We start from the raw sequence: 24,003 nt of genomic DNA, 5'->3' as shown, positions 1-24,003 counted from the left end.
AGAAAATGTAGCTTATAAGACGTGTAATGCCATAAAAAAAATCGAGGGAAATAGCACATTTGAAACGGTATTATTTAGAAATGATTAGATGACAAGAATATCTGTTGGACAGACATATAAAATACGAAAACTAATTGGGAGCTTGGCACACAAACCAGAGTTGGTGTATTAGCTATACTTTATACCAGGGGTCTTCAACAGGGGGTCCGGGACCCCTAGGGGGTCCTCAGAATTACTACAGGGGTTCCTCCAAATCTTTGTTGTGATAGAAACCACTTGAACCCTAGCGTCCATATTCTGAGAACTACAAGTTCACGTTTTTTGGCAAAGAGGTTTGGTGTAGAGGGGGAAAAGAGCACACTAATACAGTGAAAGGTCAAGTTTATTAAGCATTGACGGTTCAAGTGGTTAAATATCTGAAACACAAATTGACATGAATCCAAAATACACCGACGATCGTGCTGTCAAACAATGAAACTACCGGTATATGGAATCTATGAAAAGGTGTGGGGGTCCCTGCTTCATCTCTCTCTCTCAAACAATGGGTCCTTGGCCTGAAAACATTGAAGACCCCTGCTTTATACATATCACTACATCAATATAATTTCTCCAAAGGTGCACAGTAAAGTCCTCAGTGATCATTTAAATCTGAGGGGGTAGAAATGGACCCAGATGGAGTCATGTCCGTTTGGGTTCATTTTCACACTTGCAGTTAAATTATCACTGAGGACTTGACTGTTAGTCGGAGGCCTTAAGGATATCTCGCGCTAATCAGTCTAAAAGCGCGAACTTTTGCACAGATGTAGCTCAGGGCATGCTCTAATGATTTAGCTAGGGCGCCCGAGTCGAGGGTCGCCACAGCGGCCAAATCAAGTTGGGCTCCCATTGACTTTCTATACAGGAGGAAAATACCCAGAAAAACATTTTTTTCTGAGGGGTCTAACTATGATGTCATCATGCTGAATCCATTGCAAGCATTTGTTTTGCACAAAAAACATTCCTTGGGCTAGAAATGGCCTCCGAAAACGATGCATGTATGGGTGAGCATTCATGTTAGTCGGAGGCCTTAGGGTTTTTTTTTCTCGTGCTAATCAGTCTAAAAGCGCCAAATTTTGCACAGATGTAGCCCAGGGCATGCTCTAATGATTTAGCTAGGGCACCCGAGTCGGCGACCTTCGGGGTCGCCACAGCTCCAGAAAACACCCAAAAAACTCTGAAAAGTGATGACTCATCACTTTTCATCACTAGACCATCGTTTTCTGAGGCCATTTGTAGCCCAAGGAATGTTTTTTGTGCAAAACAAATGCTTGCAATGGATTCAGCATCATTACAAACCCCTAGTTAGACCCCTCTCATCCAACTTAAATACCCAGAAAAAAGTGTTTTTCTGGGTATTTTCCTCCTGTATAGAAAGTCGATGGGAGCCCAACTTGATTTGGCTGCTGTGGCGACCCTGAAGGTCGCCGACTCGGGCGCCCTAGCTAAATCATTGGAGCATACCCTGGGCTACATCTGTGCAAAATTTCGCGCTTTTAGACTAATTGGCGCGAGATTACCATGTCATCTCCCTTAGGCCCCCGACTATGTGTGGATGTCACAGATGTGAAGTGACAATCAGTTAGTGAGTAAATGGGTGGTGAGACCAAGTTGTTTAACTGTCATATCAGAGTGTGATGTGTGCGTGTGTGTGTGTGTGTGTGTGTGTGTGTGTGTGTGTGTGTGTGTGTGTGTGTGTGTGTGTGTTTGTGTGTGTGTGTGTGGTGCATATGCAAGTGTGAGTGTCGAAGAAGTTATAGGATGTCTGTCATTCATGTAGTTCTAGGTTATTCATGCTAGCAAGGGCTATAACTGCATTTTGGGGTTGAACTTTCTCCCATTTTGCACCTACAAGCCTTGTGCTTGCTGGCATGAGAGACAGCCATGCTGTTGATTTGGGCTAATTCAGAAGCATGCATACAGTAACTAGAGGACTTGGTCTATCTGACCTCTTACATGTGTACGTCTACTGTAGGTGTAATTGTGTGCATGCGTGCGAGCGTACAGTATGAGTGCGTGGTCGTTAGGTGTGAGAGAACAAGACATTTCTGGGACACATTGTCTAGATCTAAGCTCTCTATTGCTGTTTCTATTGGAATGTCTTGTTTGTGTGTGCGTGTGTGTTTTCTCTCTCCATATTATAGGTCTAAATGAATTCATGTTTGAGGGATTGTTTGAACATTGTGTTCATGCGTGACTGTATAGGCCGATGTTGTAGCCTACAAACATTGCGATGTTGTACCAAAAGTGCGTGTCACATATTTTTCTACTTTTTTCCGTCGTGGTGTTTGTAATGAATGCAGCTCATTTTGGTGACCACAGGACATATTTATGACATGAAACAAAAACAGAAATATTTTGCAATATTCAGTGTTGACATCAATTCCCTCAAATATCAGACTTAGGTGCTTCTTTTACCATACTGTAAAGTCCCTTGTGAAATGGGCCGTCCTAACTATAGGCTATCTAGATATTGTTATAAAAATCATTCTAACACAAGTTAGGGCAAAGTGACACACCTGCCATGACGACAGTGTTGTACACTATGATTATAGTTGAGAGTGCTTATAATGGGCCCTTACAGGTCCATTTGGGTCCATTTGCACACTCGAAATGAACCATTTTACTGTGTATTCATTCTGTAGAGTCAAAAATACAACAACTAGCAAGCCTTCTGCAGCTGCTAATAGTGTAGGTCGCTGTGATTGTCAGTGCAGTACTGCGTTGACATGCACCCTGTTCCACTGTTCAGTAACATGGAAATTCTTTATCCTAGAGTGGCAACTCGCGCCCTTAATTCCCTAGTATGCAACCAGTCGTTAAGCATGTTTGTCTTGTATTGTCTGATCAGTTTGGGTGTCCTAGGCTGTATGCCAGGAGTGTTTTCTGTCTGCAGCAAGAACTACTCGTCTATCTAATTGTTGTAGTATGATGACACCGTAGATATGTTGCTTGCAGTGGTTGTTCTTGATCAAAGTGGGTAACTCTGGTGCAATTTCTTTTGGAAGTGGTGACTGTTCTCCTTGTGTACATTGGACCAGGTACACAGTAAAATCTGTTTGGAACAAAATGGATATGAAAGGGTCCATTTGGTTCCATTAGTTCTCGAGTAACGATTTTGCTGTGTACGTCTTTTTTTTTTTTACCTTTTCTTTTTAATATAATGCCTGATTTTCTAAGGGAGATTGCCTGTAAAAGTGTACAATATATCTCACCGACAAGGTAATGCCTAAGAAAGCCATTCCACAGGGGGGAGGGGGAACAAGAAACATGCATAATACATTTACAGAATTAGAAATTAACCTGTCCATATGAATCCATTTAACAGGGGACGGGGGCAATGTCAGCAATAAAGTGAACCCTTTCCCATCTATGGTTCTCAAGCAGCTGTGAGACAAATCATTTTGACTCTAAAAATTACTAAAGGAAAACAACCATGGCACATCGAGTAACCAAAATAGCACTCTCTGTCAATTGAAACCCTTACTTTTTATATTTTTAATGTTGCTATGTGCAGGATGTTTTGGTTTGTTATTCAAATACCACTGTATATCCTTTATGCAGGATTATGAAACTACTGATTTCACAGATTTTCTGGCACAGTTTTGGTCCAATCAAACTCTTACACAGCAAAGTCTTGATTGTTAGTTCTCTGAGAGTTCTACTGTATGAACAGTCAGGATTTTATTGTGCACAGGGCAGGTGAGCTGCATATGAGCAGTCACGTAGGACTGCCAACTTGATAAGAAGCAACGGAAAAACAAGTTTAGATTCTTAAAACACTCCAATGGGATCCTTGTTGCTGTCGGACAAAAACTTGTATCTCGTTAATGTCCTACTTCGTCACAGTATCACACAAAATCGATCTGCAAGCTCCACAACATGTTGCCATGCAAGCTTGTAGATTGGCTATTTTTTTATATTTTTGAAAGATGAAACTGAAAGTCAGTGTGTCTGTGGGTTTCATAAATACTGAACCAATGAAAAGTATTTACAAGACTTTGTGACTGTAATAAATAACTGGTTACTTTTTTCCCCATTTCCTGAAAGTAACAGTTTTGGGCATAAAAGGTTTCCATCCGACACTGACTTAGTGATAGACCCATAATAGCAACAACAACATTGCAGCAGTGGTATAAAGTAGCCAACATTTACTTAAGTAGGCCTACTGTACTTAAGTACAATTTTGAGGTAATTGTGCAGTATTTACTTTAGTTACTAGTTACTTTGTAGATTGATTATTATTACAAAACATTTCGGCCATTTGAAAATAGCCGATCTCTACTTTAAATACATTTTCATATCAATACTTTTGTACTTTTGAATTCTGAATTCCAGACCTTTAGTTGTAACAGAGTATTTCTGCAGTGCAGTATTGATACTTTTTCTCAAGTACTTTTTCCACCACTGCATTTTCATCCTCTCCCCTGGGTGACCACTTGTGCCTTGTTAATAGGGGTGTTGTCATACTGTAAGACGCTGCTCTTATCAAGATCAAAATTCAGCTTTTTTCTTAATTATAACAATAGTTATTAATCCAAATCGTGACTGTTAATTTATCGCTCAGAGTGTAAAAAGGAACTTTGCATTCCAGGCCCTGTCAGAGTTGGTTGGATCAACCCAAGCTAGAAAATCTCTCTTTCTATTTCGCACGCACGCGAGTGCGCGCACATGTACACACTCGCACACGCCACACACACGCATGCACACACGCACACGCACACACACACACGCACACACACACACACACACACACACACACACACACACACACACACACACACACACACACACACACGCACACAAACAATAAGGAGAAACTGGACCATAGCACTTTATGTTGGTGTTACTTTTACTTTGACTCTATCCTGTATATTACATGAGAGAAAATTCTACTCTAAATGTGACTTTCAATTTGAAATCAATGTACTGTGTGTGTGTGTGTGTGTGTGTGTGTGTGTAGAAGCTGTAGATGTTTGTATGTATGTGGATGTATTTGTGGAACAAAAACATCAAGGAAAACAAGTAAAAAAAGAAAAAAATCAATATGACACAAAACTATTGTATGTTGTCTTTGTGTTTTGTAAATGAACAAAAAAAAGGTTGGGTAATTTGTTTATTATTACCTCTGGATATTCCGAATATTTTAGTGATGCTGACAAGGTGCTGTATTTATTTTATGTGAGAGTTGTTGAATATGCTGGGTTTTTTGCACTTGTGTGCCCTTTATCTATCCAGTTAAATGAAGAAAATGTTACGGAAATAAAACCCTGAAGAAAGAGAGCTGGTGTCATGTGATTGATTTTTGTCCATTTGGGGTTCCTGTGGGTTCATGGGGATGGCATTTGCCACCCCCTAGGCCAGTGGTTCTCAACCTGTGGGTCGGATCCCCAAATTATTTTGGGGGGTCCCCAGGTGATAGCTTAATGTACAACATTGTTTCTCACTCAACAGTAAACAAACCAACACAGTTTTAAGTGTATAGAGGGTATATGCACATTTCTAAAGTGACAATTTAAGGACTTTTTAATACTTCTAAAATGACAAATTAAACCTTGGCCAAATTGTCAAATATTAGAGGCTGAAATTGTGAAAATAGACTATCTACATGCTGGCTCACAACGCCTCGCAACATGTGAGCATGTAATGTATGAAGGTTGAGAACCACAGCCCTAGGCTAGGTATCACATTTGACCTAAACAAAGGTCTTCACTGCTCCTACAGTTTTTGCCCTAAAATCACGAATATCACTACACAGCATGTCTACACTCATGTCATCAACATGGATCAGGAAGATTTAGGAAAAACAAATCTTTGCCCTATTTGTGGAGATAAGCCACCTACGGTCGCTTATCTCCCGATTAGGGAGTCTTACTGGTTCATATTTCCTCTGCTTGAATGTTTTTCGATCTTTTAGCATATAATGTGATTTTAGAGCAACACTTACAGACACTTGTTTTCTTTATGCAACCACATTCATGAATCACTTTAAAACGGGACTCCTTATTTAGGGCATGTCATTATATAAAATAGCAATCAATAGGCTAATTGTAGATAGGCTATTTTTTTATTGCTATTTATCTTGACAGTTGCCACCCTCTATTGTATGAAATGATGCCTGTCTTTGTGACATATAATGAATGTAGATCAACTTAGCTACTTGTAATTAAAAAAGTTAGAATCTTGATAAATGTGTTGCATGGAAAAGTGGTAATTCAACCTTTTGAATTTGATAGACATGAATCCTGTAGATAGGCGCTGCAGGCTACTGTACCTTGGCTCTATAATGAGATGTTTGATTATATTTAAATGGTTTATGAAATAATAATCTGTATTGTCCCTGAAGGGCTATTTGTCTTCACAAGTCTGTTAGAAAACATCATCACAAAGAAAAGGATGAGGCTGGCCCCCACTGCACACAGATAACCTTCCATTGAGGAACCTGAAACCTGATGGTGGATTCATTGTAAAGCCCAAAACATTTCAATATGTTAACAAGAAAAACACAAGCATGCTCTTTTGGGGGCAACAGTTGATTTGAGCTTGTAGATTGGCTATTTTCGGCGAGCGACACCGCAGTACGTCGAAGTATAACTCGGACGTAGGCATGATTAGTTCAGATCAGATGCAGGTGCGCAGGCACTAGGCAGCTGCTTCACCTCTATTAAAACAATCTCCATAACGGCCGCTGATAGTGGAGTTGTGCAACTGTTTGTCAGCTTGTTTTAAACCCCTTATTATAAGCAAACACCAGTGTGAGCCCTAGCAAGGTAATTAAAAAAAGTTGTCTTATTTAATTTTGTTGGTTTGTCTGTTGAACATTATGGACTGTTATCTAGAGCAGACAGAGGTTACCAAACTTGTTGTCTCAAGACCTAAAGGGGAAATGTGACTTTTGCCCTGCACCCAAACTAGTGAAAATATATGCAGTGTCTGAGCTTGTAGATCAGCTATTTTCACTATTCATTTGTTCTCTAATTTATGTAATTTCTTAGATTGTTTTTGTTTGCTTCTTGTGTTTGTATTTGTAAGTGTTTTGAAATAATTAAAAACAAAATCAAGGGACCGATAAAAATGTGTCCATGACCCACAAATGGGTCCCGACCCAGTATAGGTGATCTATTCTACCACAAATTATGATGATGGCACTTTAATTTTCCCAGTAACCTTGTAAGAACACTAGGCCCATTGGTGTGTGCTGCTTTAGTAGGCCTAGAAGTCTGGGGCTAAAGAGCAATGAAGAGTCTTGGATCATATTAGCTCAGCTTTTCAGCAGCTTGGTTAACTCAAAATCTTAATTTTCAGAGTCAAACATGTTTGGGAGCCTGCATCTCGCCCTTATGTGTGGATTTGCAGTGGCCTTCGACTACAAAGCAGGACTTGACCAACACTGGGAACTTTGGAAGAAGACTCACAATAAAGTATATTCTTATCAGGTAGGCCTAACTGGGTTATTCCTAGACAACTCTACATCTGAAATCGAAGTCTACTGTTGCATTATTAATTGCAATATGGTATTAATGTTTAAGACCCACAGTGGGAACAGAGTGATGCAACGTTTATATTCTGTCTTTTGATGGATCGATATGCACTCCTTCCAGCTTGAGGAGCTTGGTCGCAGACGTATCTGGGAAGAAAATCTGGAAATGATAAATGTCCACAACCTAGAAGCCTCCTTGGGCATACACACCTTTGAGCTGTCAATGAACCACCTTGGAGACTTGGTGAGTATTGCTTAGCATATTAAACTATAAACAGTCATCTTTGAATTAAGAAATGTGGTCTTAATGGCTACACGTCTAGGTGGTGAAATCAGAGGGTTTGCACTAATGGTAGGCAAATGGCACAGGACATGATCAATACTCAATGTTGGGAATTGTTTGTTTTTACTGGCAGACCTCAGACGAGCTGGACATGCTCACTGGAACCCGTGTGCCAGCTGACTTGGAGAGATGGCCGTCACCGTCACCTTTCAAGGTCAATGGTTCTGTTCCCCCTGAGCTTGACTGGAGAGAGTTAGGCTTTGTCACAGAGGTCAAAATGCAGGTAGGACACCTGGGTGTACTTATCACTGCAATTCTGACATCGCAGCACATAATATACTGTAAAGACTGATCTGTAGCCTCTGTAAAGTCAATTTAAAGCTACATCTGTACGTTTGCTCTGTCCTCTCCTGATGAGGAGTAATTGGAACTGTAAAGCCTTGGATTTTGGAGTTGTGTTGGCAGTGTGGTTACAAAACAAATTTAAGATGCAATATTTGGACTCCTTCAGTTATTTGTAAAATGTGACTTTTGCAGGGATCGTGTGGCTCTTGTTGGGCCTTCAGTGCAGTTGGTGCTCTGGAAGGTCAACTGAGGAAGACCACGGGCACCCTGATGTCACTCAGCCCTCAGAACTTGGTAGACTGCTCTGCAAAATACGGCAACCATGGGTGCCACGGTGGCTTTATGACCAACGCCTTTGAGTACGTCTTGAAAAATGAAGGCATCGAATCTGACGCAGCCTATCCATACACGGGCCAGGTGAGTTTGAGGTTGAGCATGGAAGCAATTGAAGTCTGTAGCAGGTCACTGACAGGCTGACCTGCAGAAAATGAGGTTTCAAGCAGTGCCATAAACTTTGGTGCAATTCCATCTCTTGATAGTACGGCCGCTGCAAGTATAGACCAGAGTATCGTGCTGCTAACTGCACTGGATACGCATTTTTACCTGAGGGTGATGAAGTCATACTGAAAGCAGGCCTGGCAGCCATTGGTCCCATCTCTGTTGCAATCGATGCTTCCCGGCCTAAATTTGTCTTCTACCGCCATGGTGAGCTTCATCAATTTATATTTTCATCAAACTGAGTCCTGCCACAGTGCAAGGCTATAAGAAATGAGTGTTAAACTCACAACTAGGCTTGTCATTAACAATATTTGCTTTGCATCTATACAAGATTTAGTTTATAGTATGTTTGTGAGCTCAGGAAACTGTCCTCATTTTCTATTAATACAGGATTTAAGATTTAACTTGACTAATGACTTGCATTGAACAGGTGTGTATAAAGATCACACATGTACGCATAAAGTTAACCATGGAGTGCTAGCAGTGGGGTATGGCACTGAAGATGGACAGGACTACTGGCTCATCAAGAACAGGTCAGTTTTGTCTGGGTTTAGTGTGACCATACTTATGCTTAAAGGGGCACTCCACCACTTTTCAACCTATGTTCATATAATTGGTCCTCACTCAAAAATAGCTTTTTTTTTTTTTTTTTTTTTTTTTCTCAGGAGGGCTGTGGGCAGGTCAGAAACCCATAGTCTTGTGACATCATCGATTGTCAATCCAGTTTATAGAAACTGCAGGCTTTCTATTCCTGAAAAGTTGCAATTTTAAAGTGGAAGCCATTGTTCTCGCGATAATACAAATCTAAATATTTTTTTCAAAAATATATATTTTTATTTTTTTGGAAAATGATGTCACAAGACTATGGATTCTGAACTTCCCACAGCTCTCCTAGGAGACTTGGACTGAGTAGGAAAAAAATGTGATATTTTATCATGAACATTAGTGAGGACCTATTATATGAAGACAGGTTGAAAAGTGGTGAACTACTCCTTTAAACAAAATGTTAATGGCAAAATTTCCAACATGATATAAGACGGTTGAATTGACTGCTTCATTTTTAAAATGTGCTTGAACTTTTTCTGTAGTTGGGGTACATTCTATGGAGCTGGTGGCTACGTCAAAATGGCAAGAAATGCAAATAACCAGTGTGGCGTCGCCCTCTACCCTTGTTACCCCATTATGTGATCAAATGGAGCAGCCTGGTTTCTGGATGTGTGTGTGACCAATGGGGAAGTGCCAGTGATTGGGGAAAGAATCTCATGCTTTATAAATTAAAATAAATGCTTTTATCCCAGTGATTGGGGAAAGAATCTCATGCTTTATGAATGCAAATAAATGCTTTGGATCTCAGTGATTGGGGGGAAAAAATACTCGACTGTTTAATTTCCCATCTACAAATGACCATCTGTAAGGACCAATGCCATTAACCAATGTTGTTAATGGCATCTTTGAACCATTATGTACTATGTGGTAACAGGGCCAGGCAAATTGTGGACTTGGGCCCTTGAGTAGATTCTTGGATGCCGGATCAGTGCAACCTCTAAGCCCTTTTAAACTGACCCTGTTGCCCCATTAGTGTTTCATATTGGTTTTGAATAATTGGAAACCCTAACCCCTGACTATAAATGTCTTCACAGGAAAGGAGAGACAAATTGGTGGGCAGGGCTTCAAGGCCACTGTTGCTAGTTTCTTTTTCTTTGGACGTGTATAACTGTTCTCTTGTATAGAACTGAGCTGCTCAAAGCAACCAGATGGATTGTCTGGCTCAGGACATGGCATGTACTACTGACTGAACATAATGATGGTTGATTTTGGGGTAGAATGCAAGGCCCCAGGGATGGCTGGCCCCATCAAAGATTCCTTAAGACTTTACTGTTAATGTTGCCAGTTGTGAGATGCGGCTCCAACACGGGCTCTTAAGTCTTGCTGTTCGTTAAAGTGGAAGACCCTTTGCCACCCGATTTGCTCCCCCTCAGTGTTCAGTTTGATAACTACATTTTGAATTGGTTGATTCTGAGGCATCAGCTTTGATACGTTTTTACACAAACATTCCATTTAGTTTTACGTGTCATGCAAATGCATTTGAATTTGGGGTTCTCAGCGCAGTGAGAGCCTGAAATGGTCTGAAAATGACCTTATCTCTATCCACCAATTATAATGTGTAGTTCGTAAAGTACTTTGACAGTAACTTTTCTTACCTCAAGGGTTTGCAAGTATTTTGCATCTCTTCTGCTGCAGCAATAGTTTACCTCATGGTCTTATGCAGAAGTTGCTGTGGTCAGGTCTATTGCATAAGGAATGTACAGTATGCTTCTGAATGGCCAAGCAGTGTTCAGCCACTGCTCCCATAAACATGACTTTATTGGATGTTTTTTTTTAAACATGCATTCATTCACCATGACTGGGAGCACAAACTAAGTTCTTTTTCAAAGAAGGAACCTATGAAACTATGACTTTCTGATGGTCTAATCATCCTTGCAACAAATGTGTACATTTGGTACGTTAATACCCTTGGTTTTCCTCTTATGTACTGTTTGTAACTTAGTTGACCTCAAATGTGATGGGTTGAGAGATGGAAAGAGGAAGCACAATCCTTTGACGTTTGTCGAGCAAGTTAACCGCCACAAACTAAAATGTGCCAGCTATTTTCATGTGGAACAAGCAAGTTGAGTGAGAAGAGCTGAGTACAGCACTGTGTGAGAGGTGGGTGCTACATGTTGGCAATGGGATGTATAGCAGTCGCTGTGGGTTGAGAAAGCTGCAGGTTTTCTTGACTTTTCCAGTAGTCAGACAAAAAGTTTGTTTTTTTGCTAAATTCAAATGTGTTAATCTGTTACTGTCTTCTAAACATATAAGGTATCTTAAACTTATGAGAACTGTTAACTGGGTGGGTGTTCCACTGCCAAGTTCAGTTGTTTGATAAACTTGGCTATAAATGCTGACCATTAAGTGTTATCTTTAAACTACACATATTGTTAACACTGATGTACTACTGTATACGCTTTACAAAAAGATGGCAAATTAACTGTTAAGAAGATAACATGAACACAGTACATGAACACACTATGAGCTCAAACAAAATGACAAACTGCAAACTTCCAGCACAAAGAATCAGAAAAGTCACAAAAGAAAATCACAAGTCACAATTGAAATTATGTTGTACTTGTTAGCAGGCCCCTGATAATTGCTGGGTGACAGACTCCCAACTTTACACCAAGGGGTAGACGGCACGGCTTGCAATGCCACATTGGTTCTTCTTGTTCCTGGCCATTCGGACGTAGCCTTTGATGCCCCATTTAGTCCCCCAGCTGGAAGCATTACACTCAGTGTTAATGTTTGTGATTATAAATACATGATTAGATTGATAATGAAAACATGCAACCTTAATGTTTAGCATTCTCCCTGAGTGAGAATAAAATGGTGTTAAAATTCGACTGGTTCTTTTAAGGGTCCTGCCTCTGTCTTTTGAGGCAGAGTACAGCCTAGGATTTGAGCAGGACCCTGTTGCCTATTCCAAAGTCTATACCAGGGGTTTTAACCCATTTAGGCCTGAGGCCGATTCGAAAAATGCCCTTTAATCATAGTTTTCTAAAAAACTTAAAATATTTAATAAAATAAAATGTGCTATATACTGTACATCACTGGTTCCCAAACACTGGGTCAGGACAAATTTGTGTGGGTCCCTTAATTTTTAGTTTCATTTTTTTGTATTATTTCAAAACATTTTCCTATAAAGATTTTCATGAATAAAAGAAAAATGCACTGATTGTGCAGTAATTTCATTAATAAATAAAATTAAAATGTCCGAAATTCCATAAATTAGAAAACAAATATTTAAGAAGTAGTGAAAGCGTTGCGTTGTGAACTTGGTAGATCTGCTGTTTTCATCTGCTGATTAAATCTAACCCCCTGTTGAAAACCCATGGTCTATAATCATAAAGGTCTTTTTCAGAAGAATTTGGGAATCTACCCCAAATCAAAAATCTATAGGACCTTCAAAAAGATGACTTCATATTCACCTGTTTTTCACGAGCCAGTAGTTTTGTCCTTTGTATTTACCGTAGCCCACCACTAGTACAGCATGATTTCTGTCCTTGGAGCGGCAGGCTCTTACATTATATACACCTGAAAGAACAACATGGTTCAAAATGCTAACAATGTCATACATTAGGAAAAAGTGAAAACGCAGTCTTCTAAACATCACGTGTATATGTACACACACTTAACTCCTGAGTTATCTCACTACTTTAAATCAAGGGTGCGAGCACGACTCCAACTCGTTTCAACAACACTGAACTTTCTTACCATGTAAGAAATAAATCTCTAAAAGAGAACACCAGCATTCACGGAACTGTCCTTAAGGCACCTTTAATTATATATTTACGTAGGCATGGTATGCTGCAGAGTGTTCTCTTTTAGAGATTCATTGTAAAGTAACTTCACTACAACAGATTTGTTGTGTTAAATCGGCAGCTACTGTAGCAGTATAGGTGTAGGTCAATGCTGGAGAATGAGATCAAGTGCCCATTCTGCTCTGAAGTCTGAACTTCACAATTTGTTGGGGGCTCCATCAATTACCTACATACAATTTTGTCTGGGTCTTTGTACTGTAGATGTGAAGTTAGACTTTTAACACAGGTCTTTTTCACTATAGTGTAGTGTCTCAAACAGTACAGATTAAAATTAAGTCCTGGTCTGCTCAAAAGGTGGTACAGTGGTATAACATTGCAAAATAAGGAAGGGACAGGCAATTCTTCTAAATGATTATGTACCAACACATGAGCACAAAGCTACATTACTATTGAGTGCTTACTGGTTGGCCCCCAACTTGGGGCCATGTTATGTGTGTAGTGTCTGAAACATACCTTCTTTGTAGAGCTGAAAAGACTTCAGTCTGGCGTTAATGCTCACAGCCACTGGCCCCACCTTTGCAACAGCAATCTTCAAAGCGCGTTCACTGCCTCTCTTAACAAACCGGTATCCCTTGCAGGATGCAGCCTTCCCCTTCTTGGAATAGTGACATTTCCCAGCCTTAAGCAAGTGACATCCAAACAAGAGTAATTAAAATCATGCTGTCTCCCTCCCTTTGACTCTTCAACATCTTTCCTCAAATACAGATGTGTTTTATTTTGTTAATCTGTTTCACATACACATACTTCAACTTTTTCTCATGTCCAATAAGCACCAGTGACCACACAAATGTAAGTAACACCCTCACATTTGGTTCCTTTAGCTTATTTTTGATTGTGTCAATCCCAAGGAATACAACCGATCTTTTAACCAATATATATTTCTGCTAAAGTCATTCACTGTATACTACAGCGTACATACGTACATGAAGAATTCTGACAATTCATTTGAGAGATGTCTTCAATCAATATTTTGGGTAGCTTGGCTATGCATCGCTTATGCTTAAGCTGAACAAAAGGTTTGTTTACAATAAAAAGTAAATTAACCTTGTTTTTGTAGGAGTAAAACGTATCTGAGTCGATGCCTCCATTGCGTCTAACGTATTTGAAGGCTTTGTACGGCCATCCACCTTTGCAGCCAAGGTTGTCCTTGCTGCAGTCGACCAGGTTTTGGGGACTTAAGGCGATGAGTTTCTTCATTTGGCCCTCAAGGGCCCCCACGGCGGCGAATGCCCAACATGACCCACACTTTTTCTTTGGATTTGTGTTTGTGTGCACAAAAGAGGAAGAGAGAAATAGAGATAATTAATAATGGTTAAAGTGGTTACACAGATGCTTTTCCTGGGATAACACAAATTTACTCAAATGTGGTGTACCTGGTTTCGGACTCGGCTGACCCTCCCATTTTTCCTCCAGTCCACTCTGCTAGGCAGTTGCCCTTCTTCCTTGAAGGTCACGTTGTCAAAATGAATATGCTGGTCGTCGTCGTCGTCCTCCATCATCAAACCATTCAGCTGTGTGTTGACCTCCTCTGTTGTCTTAATAGGCAAAACACAATGGGTCCATATACATGCAACATACAGTATGCAATATGTGTGATGCTTCCGTTCCTGTTTTACTTAAAGGGATATTTCACTTTCAAAAAAACTTTTGGTAATTTTATCATCTAATCAGGCTTTTATGAACACCTTGAACAGTTTTTAATTAGCTTGATTGAATATTGAGATATTTGATGTAAATGTTACCAGGCCCTCCAGGCCCAGGGCCTCTCCCCAGTCCCGACACACACCCATTGTAACTTCAAACTTCATTTTAACCATGATAGATTCATTAAAAACACCCATTATTTTTTCTAGTGACTCATAATACCCTCCTAATATGTGAGCAGGCCGTGTTTTTTTCGATAACATTTTTCATTTCTTTTTAATAATAATTTTTTTGTATTTCATTTTTTCCATTTTCCCAAATAATTATTACAAATAAATGAAAAAAGTTATCGAAAAAACACGGCCTGCTCACGTATTAGGAAGGTAAAATGAGTCCCCAGAAAAAATAATGGGTGTTTTTAATGAATCTATCATGGTTAAAATGGAGTTTGAAGTTACAATGGATTTGTATGTGGAGAGAGGCCCTACCACTGCTCCCTGTTGAAAGTGGAATATCCCTTTAATGAGTTATTTGGTCTTCTTTCTGTGCACTTAACTTCCATAGTTAAAAGTCTATTTTGTAATTAATCCACATGATATCATTAAAAAAGTAGTTCGCTCAAAACCTATTTTCTATCAATTACACACACCATGAAACCTTGATTCATGGAGATGTTTTTCTCGCAGGGTCTCCAGTGGGAGTCTCAATTGACCATTTAAGTCTCCTACCGGAGAAACTGTGTCAGTAGTTAATAGGCATCCAGCAGCTGATTAATAATTAATGAAAAATAACCATGAAACATGGGAGAATGGGAGCATGAATGTGTCCTTCAGGGGTGTTGCACCAAATTCTGGGCCCTGGGTACGAGGATTCACTCCGGCGCCCCTCCCCCTATGAATGTTCTTCATAGGGGGACACATTATTACTCATTATTTTGTGCTTTAAATTAAATATTGAAAAATAGCAGATATACAAGCTCACAGCGCGGCACCGAGTGCCGCGTTCAAAATTTTGAACATTTGTGCAAGTCTTTGAATAACCTATGTTCCTATGTCAGTGGTGCTCAAACCTTTTCATGTGAAGGACCCCCAAAATGATATGTATTTAGCCACGGACCCCCATCTCAAAATATTTAGTTCCAGGGATCCCCCAGAAGCAAAATTTGAGTTACAAATGTTCGCTTAAAAATATATATATTCAAAGATTTGTACAAATTTTCACGACCTTTTCAAAAATAGCAGATCTACAAGCTTGCAGCGCGGCACTCTGTGCTATAGCTAAAGTATAAAATAATGAAGGACCCTCCACCTTGGGCCCTGGTAACTCAGTTCCACTTTCCCCCCCTTGTGATGCCCCTGCTTGCTATTGTAGGTGAGGACTGAGGACAGACGTACCATGTCAGCCAGGTGGTTGAGTCCCATGGTGAAGGTGTGCAGTCCTGCTGAGGCCTCCTGGTTGTGTTTCACTATCAGCTTCAGGTTCTTCTCCCAAACCGTTCTCCTGTAGGCCATCTCATCCTGAAACAACAAGCACACATGACTGATTCAAGAGGTTTGATTTATCACTCACTCATACAGGTATGTGCAGTGAAATGTTGGTGATATGCTCCACAGACCGTGTTAAAAGTATGTTAAACAAAAATAGATATAAATAGTTATTTACAGGTTGAAGGCAGAGACAGAACTTTGTTCCACGTGTAGGCCTTGGTCGTTTTAGTAGATTACGAAAAGTACAGAATGTAAGATTTCAATGTCAATGTCTTACATTGACTTTGGCCTCCTCTACAAAACCAACATGGAGAGGAGGCCGTTTTCCGATGCAATCAGGATGTTGTTAGTAACTTTCACCGATGCTGTCTCAGTGCTATGGTGTGCTCTGAATCCTACTCTGGTGGAAGCACAGAGAGGCGTGTAAGACTGCAACTCTGCTTTCTGTTCCCAAATCTGGTTGGTTCATTGATTCCTTGATAAAATATGCTGGCACTACCTGGCAGTTTAGTTGTTCAGGGCTCAGGGTTAGCCTGAGGGGAAAAAACGTCTTGTCTCTCCCTTTAGTGACTTTGTGGCAATGCATCTTCCAGTGTATGATTTCATAGTTGAGTTTATTTTTTATTTTATATCAATCTCATTCGTTTTAATTCATGGTGGCCAGGATTCACTTGAGAGAAACCAAATGCGTGAAGTATTCAATATCTTACCTGATCCTGGTAAATCTTATGATGCTCCGTTTTCCAAGCTTCCCATTGTTCATTTAAGTCAGAGAACATCTGACCGAGAACAGGAACGGCCAAAAGCAGCACAGCAACCAAGATGCGCATGCTGATAAACAATAAAAATGACACTGGTGGTCACAATAATGATGTTACCCAGGCAGTTCTTTTGAAATCTATCATAAACCGATATATTTCAAAGATCTATAGACTATCCAAATGTCCTTAAAAATGATCAGTGATACCAATCAGAAAAAAACTAAAATAAATGTGGAGCCTGTCATGGATGATAGCAACCCCCAACAATACACTGCCGTGGCATTGATTGGGTTTTAAGGTGAGGTAACTTGATACAGTTGGTATACTGTTCCTGTTAAGTGATTATGTTCCTGTTAAGTAACAATATGTTGTGCTCCTTCCTTAAAGCAGTAGTTCACCCCAAAAATATCTTGTTTTCTATTAATTACACACCCCATGAAGCCTTGAATTTATGTTTTTTTGTCACATTCCTAATCCAATAATTCGATGACTGGGTGGATGCTCAATAGGAGACTCCGCCGGTCAAGGCTTCACATGGGATGTGTAAATCAGTGGTTCTCAACATGTGGGTCGGGACCCCTAGGGTGGTCCCCAAATTATTTACTGTACATGTATGTGACTAAACGTTGACTTGTACTGGAAACTTCATTATTCATGCCTGCCTGTTAAATATATTGCTGCAAATAAGAGAAATGGGTCTAAACATACCTTGCTGTAATCAAGTGAGGTCCCTAGTCCTGGAAAGAGAGCTCAAAGCTCACTTTTATCATGCTGCACCGCAAAATCGAGAGTGTTAATGTAACTCTAGGGTGTACAAATTGACCAATTAAGTCTAAGATTTAAATTAACACCCGAAATTTGTAGAACCTTTTCACACTTAAAAGGGGAAATCATATTAACTGCTTTCTTTGCGTTTCTCTGCCCATGGATGGTCATCACACCTTGACTGTGGTGTCCCTTAGTTCTGATCACTCTGTAGTGTGAACTGGCCACAGTAAAGACCGTTGCCTAATGTCAAAATATGCTCTGTGTCATACAAAGATGTCACGCGACGATAATTGCAGTTGATTTTCAGGCGGCTACGTGGCCTGAAAATCTAGTCCTGTATTGGGCTGATCAGAGCAATGGTCACCTAGTTAGGGCCATTTGAAATGTTAGACACTGCTGTAACACTGGTAGACCCCTGAACAGTGTTTATGTCAGGTTTGGTGCAGATTGGAGTAACACTGTGCCTGTAGCCCCAAGGGGACCCTAATTTGGCCCTGGTGTGACTACTGTCTTGGCAGACCCCTGAACAGTGTTTGTTCCAAGTTTGTACTGATTGGAGCAACATGGTGGCACCCAGGGGCCCCTGGGAGCCACACATGAACTCATTGTTCTGCAGGTCCGTTGGTCCGAGTAGGATGACCGTCGGCAGGTTAGCTACCTCACCAGCGTCGGCAGGTTAGCTACTCATCAGCGTCGGCAGGTTAGCATTTCACCAGGTTAGCATTCATCAGCGTTAGTTTTACTGAGGTTAAGGTTAGGGTTAAGGTTAGGTTTAGGTCGTCGGCATACTGGCCCGTCTGCATATTGGCGCGGACCCGGTGAGACTATAGAGGGTATGCGTGTGGCTTCATGATAATCATACCCGGAAGTTATGCAGGAACGCCTACTGAATGTCAAAAAACTACTTTCTGGCCTTGACAGCCGATACATCCAAACAGAAGAGTTGTATCTGATTGCATTAAACAACGTTAAACTCACTTTGCCACGCGATTTGCCTCTCAATTTACCATTCACTTTCTGCATGTGCATACCCTCTATTGTCATGGTAGAACCCTGAACAGTGTTTGTGGCAAGTTTGGTATGGATTGGAGCAATGGTGCACCTGTGACACCCAGGGGCCCCGCCCTGATAGGGCTATTGTGATAGCAGAGCAGACCCTTGACCAGTGTTTGTGCCAAGTTTGGTGCGGATCGGACGGTCGGCATCTTGTGACGTCCACCATCGTCCCACTGTCGGTTGATCATCTTGGCATTTGAATATAGGATATAGTGCCTTTATCCAAAATGTATCTTACAAACAGCATATTTATTGCGACCGTCAGGGAGCAGTTTACTATGAAAACCTCCACCGGCCGCCCGTCCGTCCGTCCGTCCGTCCGTCCGTCCGTCCGTCGGTCACACGTCACACGTCACGTCACACCTTTGCCCTGCTCATATCTCCGCATCAGTATGACATCACACCACATGTGTACACAAACCTTTGTGTATGTTGCTGTGGCAACAGTCTGTTGTTGCTGGTTTGTTAGTGTACGTTAGCAACGACCTTAGCAACCATGGTTTTACCCTAGCAACCAACTGTTTACCCTAGCAACCAACTGTTTACCATAGCAACCATGTTTTTTTACCCTAGCAACCAACTGTTTACCATAGCAACCAGATACGCAGAGCAGGGATCTCCATATATGGGCATAAACAGGTGACATCACACTGATGTCAGATACTCAGAGCAGGGATTTCTCCATAATATATGGGCATAAAAGGGATTCTGTTAGGGATCTCCATATATGGGCATAAAAGGGATTCTGTTAGGGATCTCCATATATGGGCATACAAGGGATTCTGTTAGGGATCTCCATATATGGGCATAAAGGGGATTCTGTTAGGGATCTCCATATATGGGCATAAAAGGGATTCTGTTAGGGATCTCCATATATGGGCATAAAAGGGATTCTGTTAGGGATCTCCATAATGGGCATAAAAGGGATTCTGTTAGGGATCTCCATATATGGGCATAAAAGGGATTCTGTTAGGGATCTCCATATATGGGCATAAAAGGGATTCTGTTAGTTGTTAGTGATCTCCATATATGGGCATAAAAGGGATGCTGTTAGGGATCTCCATATATGGGCATAAAGGCCCATTCCCACTGGGCCAGATAACAGATATCTGGAGATATTTCTCCAGATATTTTTCCATGCAAAGTGGATGGTAGATACAGATAAAAAAAAAAGTCTACCACAGATATTTGCCACAGATACTTTTATCTGTGGCAAATATTTTTTGTATCTGTATCTACCATCCACTTTACATGGAAAAATATCTGGAGAAATATCTCCAGATATCTGTTATCTGGCCCAGTGGGAATGGGCCTTAAAAGGGATTCTGTTAGGGATCTCCATATATGGGCATGAAAGGGATTCTGTTAGGGATCTCCATATATGGGCATAAAAGGGATGGTATCCCAGATGATGCCCTGTTAGGAGATCCACACTAACAGAATCCATATATGGTCCTACCGACAGCTGCTATAAGCCAACCCTGGCGATAAGGTCTGAGTCGAAGAAATGCTTCTTTCCTGGCAAGAATTGCCCCTTTATACTGTAGGGCTCGTTTGTGTATTGTATGACATCACGCCATCGGCTGAGGACTGTGTGATGTCATCATATCTCCATATATGGAGACATAAGTTGCTCATGCCCAAATATGGGCTGGTGAGGTCAGACTTAGTGTGATGCGTAGGTTATCTCCATATATGGAGATTCAACTTCAATGAGTAACCATGGCAAACTGTCAACTGCCCGTATGTCTTGATAATTGGTAAAACAAACTTTTGGCCTATTTGTGGAGATAAGCGACCAACGGTCGCTTATCTCCCGATTAGGGAGTCTTACTGGTATATGAATATTATATATTATGAATGCAACATCCAACAATTGTCCCCAAATTGTAATCGCAGGTTGAGGGGCCTCCATACAGCATACCTACTACTTTCACCACCAGGGACGTGCTTTTGGTGAAAACATCGAAAATAGCCGACCTCCAAGGTCACGACTCACGACACATTGTGAGCTTGGAGGTCGGCTATTGTCGATGCTTGATTTCTACACATTTATTGATTTCAACATACGATGCTGCTTAGGGTATGGCATGGAAAGAGGGCATTTGCATTTCTTTCACCATAGTAAAAAACTGCATTCATGTTCTGGACTTTTTACAGACGGGTAAAAGGGCAGGGGCTCAAGCCCCCTTCGATGTGTATGTGTGCACGTGCCTGTTCACCACAACTGTGAACAGTTGCACCATCTGATTCTGTCATAATATTTCCCTCGCAGCTTCCTTGTGTTAGAGGAGGGTACATCTTTCTCTAGTTTGACTTTCCCTCAGTTTTTTCTATTTAACTATTAATACTGAGGCACCAGCTCTTCACTGATACCTTTTTACAGGCAAAATGACATAGAATATGTATTCAGCTCTTAAGATTTCCAAATCATAGAGCCCAAATTGAAAATGACCTTATACTTATATCCACCAATTAAAAGGTTATTACAAGTTCAAATATATGTGGAATGAGAAATACTTATCAGTCTACAATATATTATACTCTAACTTAAAATACACGCAGCGTAATGAATATCTGAATAGCATCTTATAGTTTATATTGTATAACATAATCAAATCATATGTTCCATTGAATAATGACAAAAAGCATGCAGAAGGAGTTTTTAGTGGAACATTTGCTTCATTCACATGCAATTGGTTTAGCCTCACATTCCATGTTCTGTGCTGTTCTATGCTTTATATATTCAAACACAAAATACATTGAAACACCATCCTCGATGCTTTTTTGAGGGCACAAAGGTCAAATGCCAGGGCAGGAAAGCCAACAAATAAAACAAGATTTTAGTCCAATCTGTTGAATTTAAGGGCCTAATCTGCAGTGAAATAGATAAATGATCTATCTGATCCATGCTCAGCCCTGCACCATTCAAAGTCACTGGAACGTTTTGAGATGGGGCCACAGGCACAGTGTTGTTAAGATTTCAGAATCTCAACAAAAGACTGGTGTCTATTATGACAAGAAAGAGACACTGCATGGTGTCTACATGACAAAAAAGAGACACTGGTGTCTACTGGCTACATATTGAGAAGAAAGAGACAAAGGAGAAAATTGTCAGCTGGGGCATTAAGGCCACTGTGGCCTCAGGTCATGCCATTGGTGTGAGGGGCACAAGGTCAAACTGAGGGGCAACGGCGGCCATGACCTCCATGAAATTCCTGCCCTGCTGCAGTCAATCAAGTTTTGGGGACTTAGGGTAATTAGGATACCTGTGTGTCTTGTCTTCATTTGGCCCTCAAGGGCCCCCAGAGAATGAGGGACAAAACGGAGAAAGAGGGACATTTTGGAACCATTATGATAAATTCCACTTGGTACCATTTAGAGCAAGGTTTCTCAACCGGTGACCGGTGAAAAAGTTGTTGTTTAAAAAGATATCATCATCATTATCGCGAATGTGCTAAATACGTTAACGCGCTTGGTCTTAACTGTTCTGTATGGCTTGCTGGTTAAGCTCAAATGTGACCTGCTATTGAGAGATGGAAAGAGGAAGTGCAATCATTTTACTTTTGTCAAGCAAGTTAACACCCGCAAACGATAACACTGTGACAGCTATTTTCAAGTGAAGCAAACTCAACAGTTAAATGATAAGAGCTGAGTGCAGCACTGCGAGTGTAAGACGGGGTGCCGGGGAACTTGTGTGTGTGTGTGTGTGTGTGTGTGTGTGTGTGTGTGTGTGTGTGTGTGTGTGTGTGTGTGTGTGTGTGTGTGTGTGTGTGTGTGTGTGTGTGTGTGTGTGTGTGTGTGTGTGTGTGTGTGTGTGTGTGTCATGCGCGCGTGTCGCAGTGTAGCTATATAATATAAGATGCATTTTGTTTTCTTGAATTTACCACTAGGCACAGATGAGAAGGATACAGGAAGAATGGGCACCTCTATGTTGAATTGGCTATTGTTTAAAAAATGATAATAATAAAGAATTGCGAAAATAGTAATGTAATGTATACATAATTTGAACATTATTATCAGACTTAAATTTACCCTTCAACTTCTTGTTTATGCCCAAAGTCACTGGCTATATGTTTTGTAGCAATTTTTAGCGGACATATTGGACTTTAATTGTTGAATGTTCAAGCATGTTCTAATCGAGGTGCCCACTCTTACGGTTGCCAATGAAGAAGAGTCATGGAAGAATGTGCGGCTGGTATTGATAATGAAGCAAAGGAGAGGTGAAACAGTTTCAAATATTCGGAATCTTTGAACAACCTTTTTTTTTTTTACTGAATGTCGCACACAGAATAGAATAGACACAGTGCTCACTGAAAAAGAAGACTGTATACATATACAGCTTATACCTTTATACTATAACACCACTTCATCATTGCATAAGATAAACCTTTATATTGATCCTGGTGGTTAATTCAGAGATCCAATCAAAAGAGCACAGGTGCAGCATCTGTTTTTCTCTGGAGACTTCCTTCAGGGTAATTGTCTATGATGGAATAGTGGCAACAGCACAGATGGGACAACTGGTGGAGGCTTGAGGCACCTTCATCCATAATGTCCACCTGGTAACGTTGGAATTTAGTCATAAGATTAAAGATTTCTAGAATGGCTTCTTTCCCAGAGTTAATACATTGGTTTTATCCTATGCATTATGAATGAACATTTAATTTCCGCAACATGAAGAAAATGGTGTTATTTCAGACATAACATCCTTCCAAAAAGTGCTTGCACCAAATGATTCAAGACGTTTTATTTGTTACTGACTTATACAGGTATAAAGTAGCAAAACATTGGGACGTGCTACATCTAACAAAAAATAAAATAAAACATTAAGCAAGAAAATAAAATAGAATGACAATAATACAAAATATACAAGTATATAGGACTATACACAAATACTCAGGGACTGTGCACTAATGATTTTAAAGATGGGGTGCCATGATTTTTCCCCCCTCCTAAAACATGATGATCAGATATTATTATTTATTTTAAAAAAAAGTGTACAGAAAGTGTTAAAAATTGTTTTTTATGTGGCCACACCCACCAGTTCATTAAGTATGCATGGTTGTCAGGTGGGCCCAGTGGTGTCCCAGCTGAAGTTAGCTACACCCACAGTGTTGGGTGTATGGTAGAAGATGCTTATATATGATATCATTAACTCAGTGTTTTTCAGTTGGGCCTTTTGACTCAGAGGCTCTCATGAAGTAATCAAAAATACACAGATAAGGCA

At 40.5% G+C, this 24,003-nt stretch overlaps 2 protein-coding genes across 2 annotated transcripts; one reads left to right on the top strand and one right to left on the bottom strand.

Moving 5' to 3' along the window:
• Positions 1–7,349: 7,349 nt before the first annotated feature.
• Positions 7,350–9,830, top strand: LOC308292979 (cathepsin S-like; the record flags this gene model as incomplete). The annotated part of the gene is made up of 7 exons (XM_080735405.1): positions 7,350–7,472; positions 7,638–7,760; positions 7,933–8,082; positions 8,337–8,561; positions 8,684–8,849; positions 9,073–9,175; positions 9,731–9,830. The coding sequence occupies 7 exons, from the start codon at positions 7,350–7,352 to the stop codon at positions 9,828–9,830; spliced, it is 990 nt and encodes a 329-aa protein (XP_080591531.1).
• Positions 9,831–11,820: 1,990 nt separating this feature from the next.
• LOC308292978 (cathepsin K-like) lies at positions 11,821–17,018 on the bottom strand (the record flags this gene model as incomplete). Its single annotated transcript, XM_080735404.1, has 7 exons — positions 11,821–11,953; positions 12,665–12,770; positions 13,511–13,676; positions 14,102–14,308; positions 14,431–14,592; positions 16,096–16,218; positions 16,899–17,018. 7 exons carry the CDS (start codon positions 17,016–17,018, stop codon positions 11,854–11,856), a joined length of 984 nt encoding a protein of 327 aa, XP_080591530.1. The 3' UTR covers positions 11,821–11,853.
• Positions 17,019–24,003: the final 6,985 nt, after the last annotated feature.

The sequence above is a fragment of the Nannobrachium achirus genome (assembly GCF_963921795.1).
Source record: "Nannobrachium achirus genome assembly, chromosome: 10".
Lineage (NCBI taxonomy): Eukaryota > Metazoa > Chordata > Actinopteri > Myctophiformes > Myctophidae > Nannobrachium > Nannobrachium achirus.
This window is presented reverse-complemented; position numbering and strand designations above follow the sequence as displayed.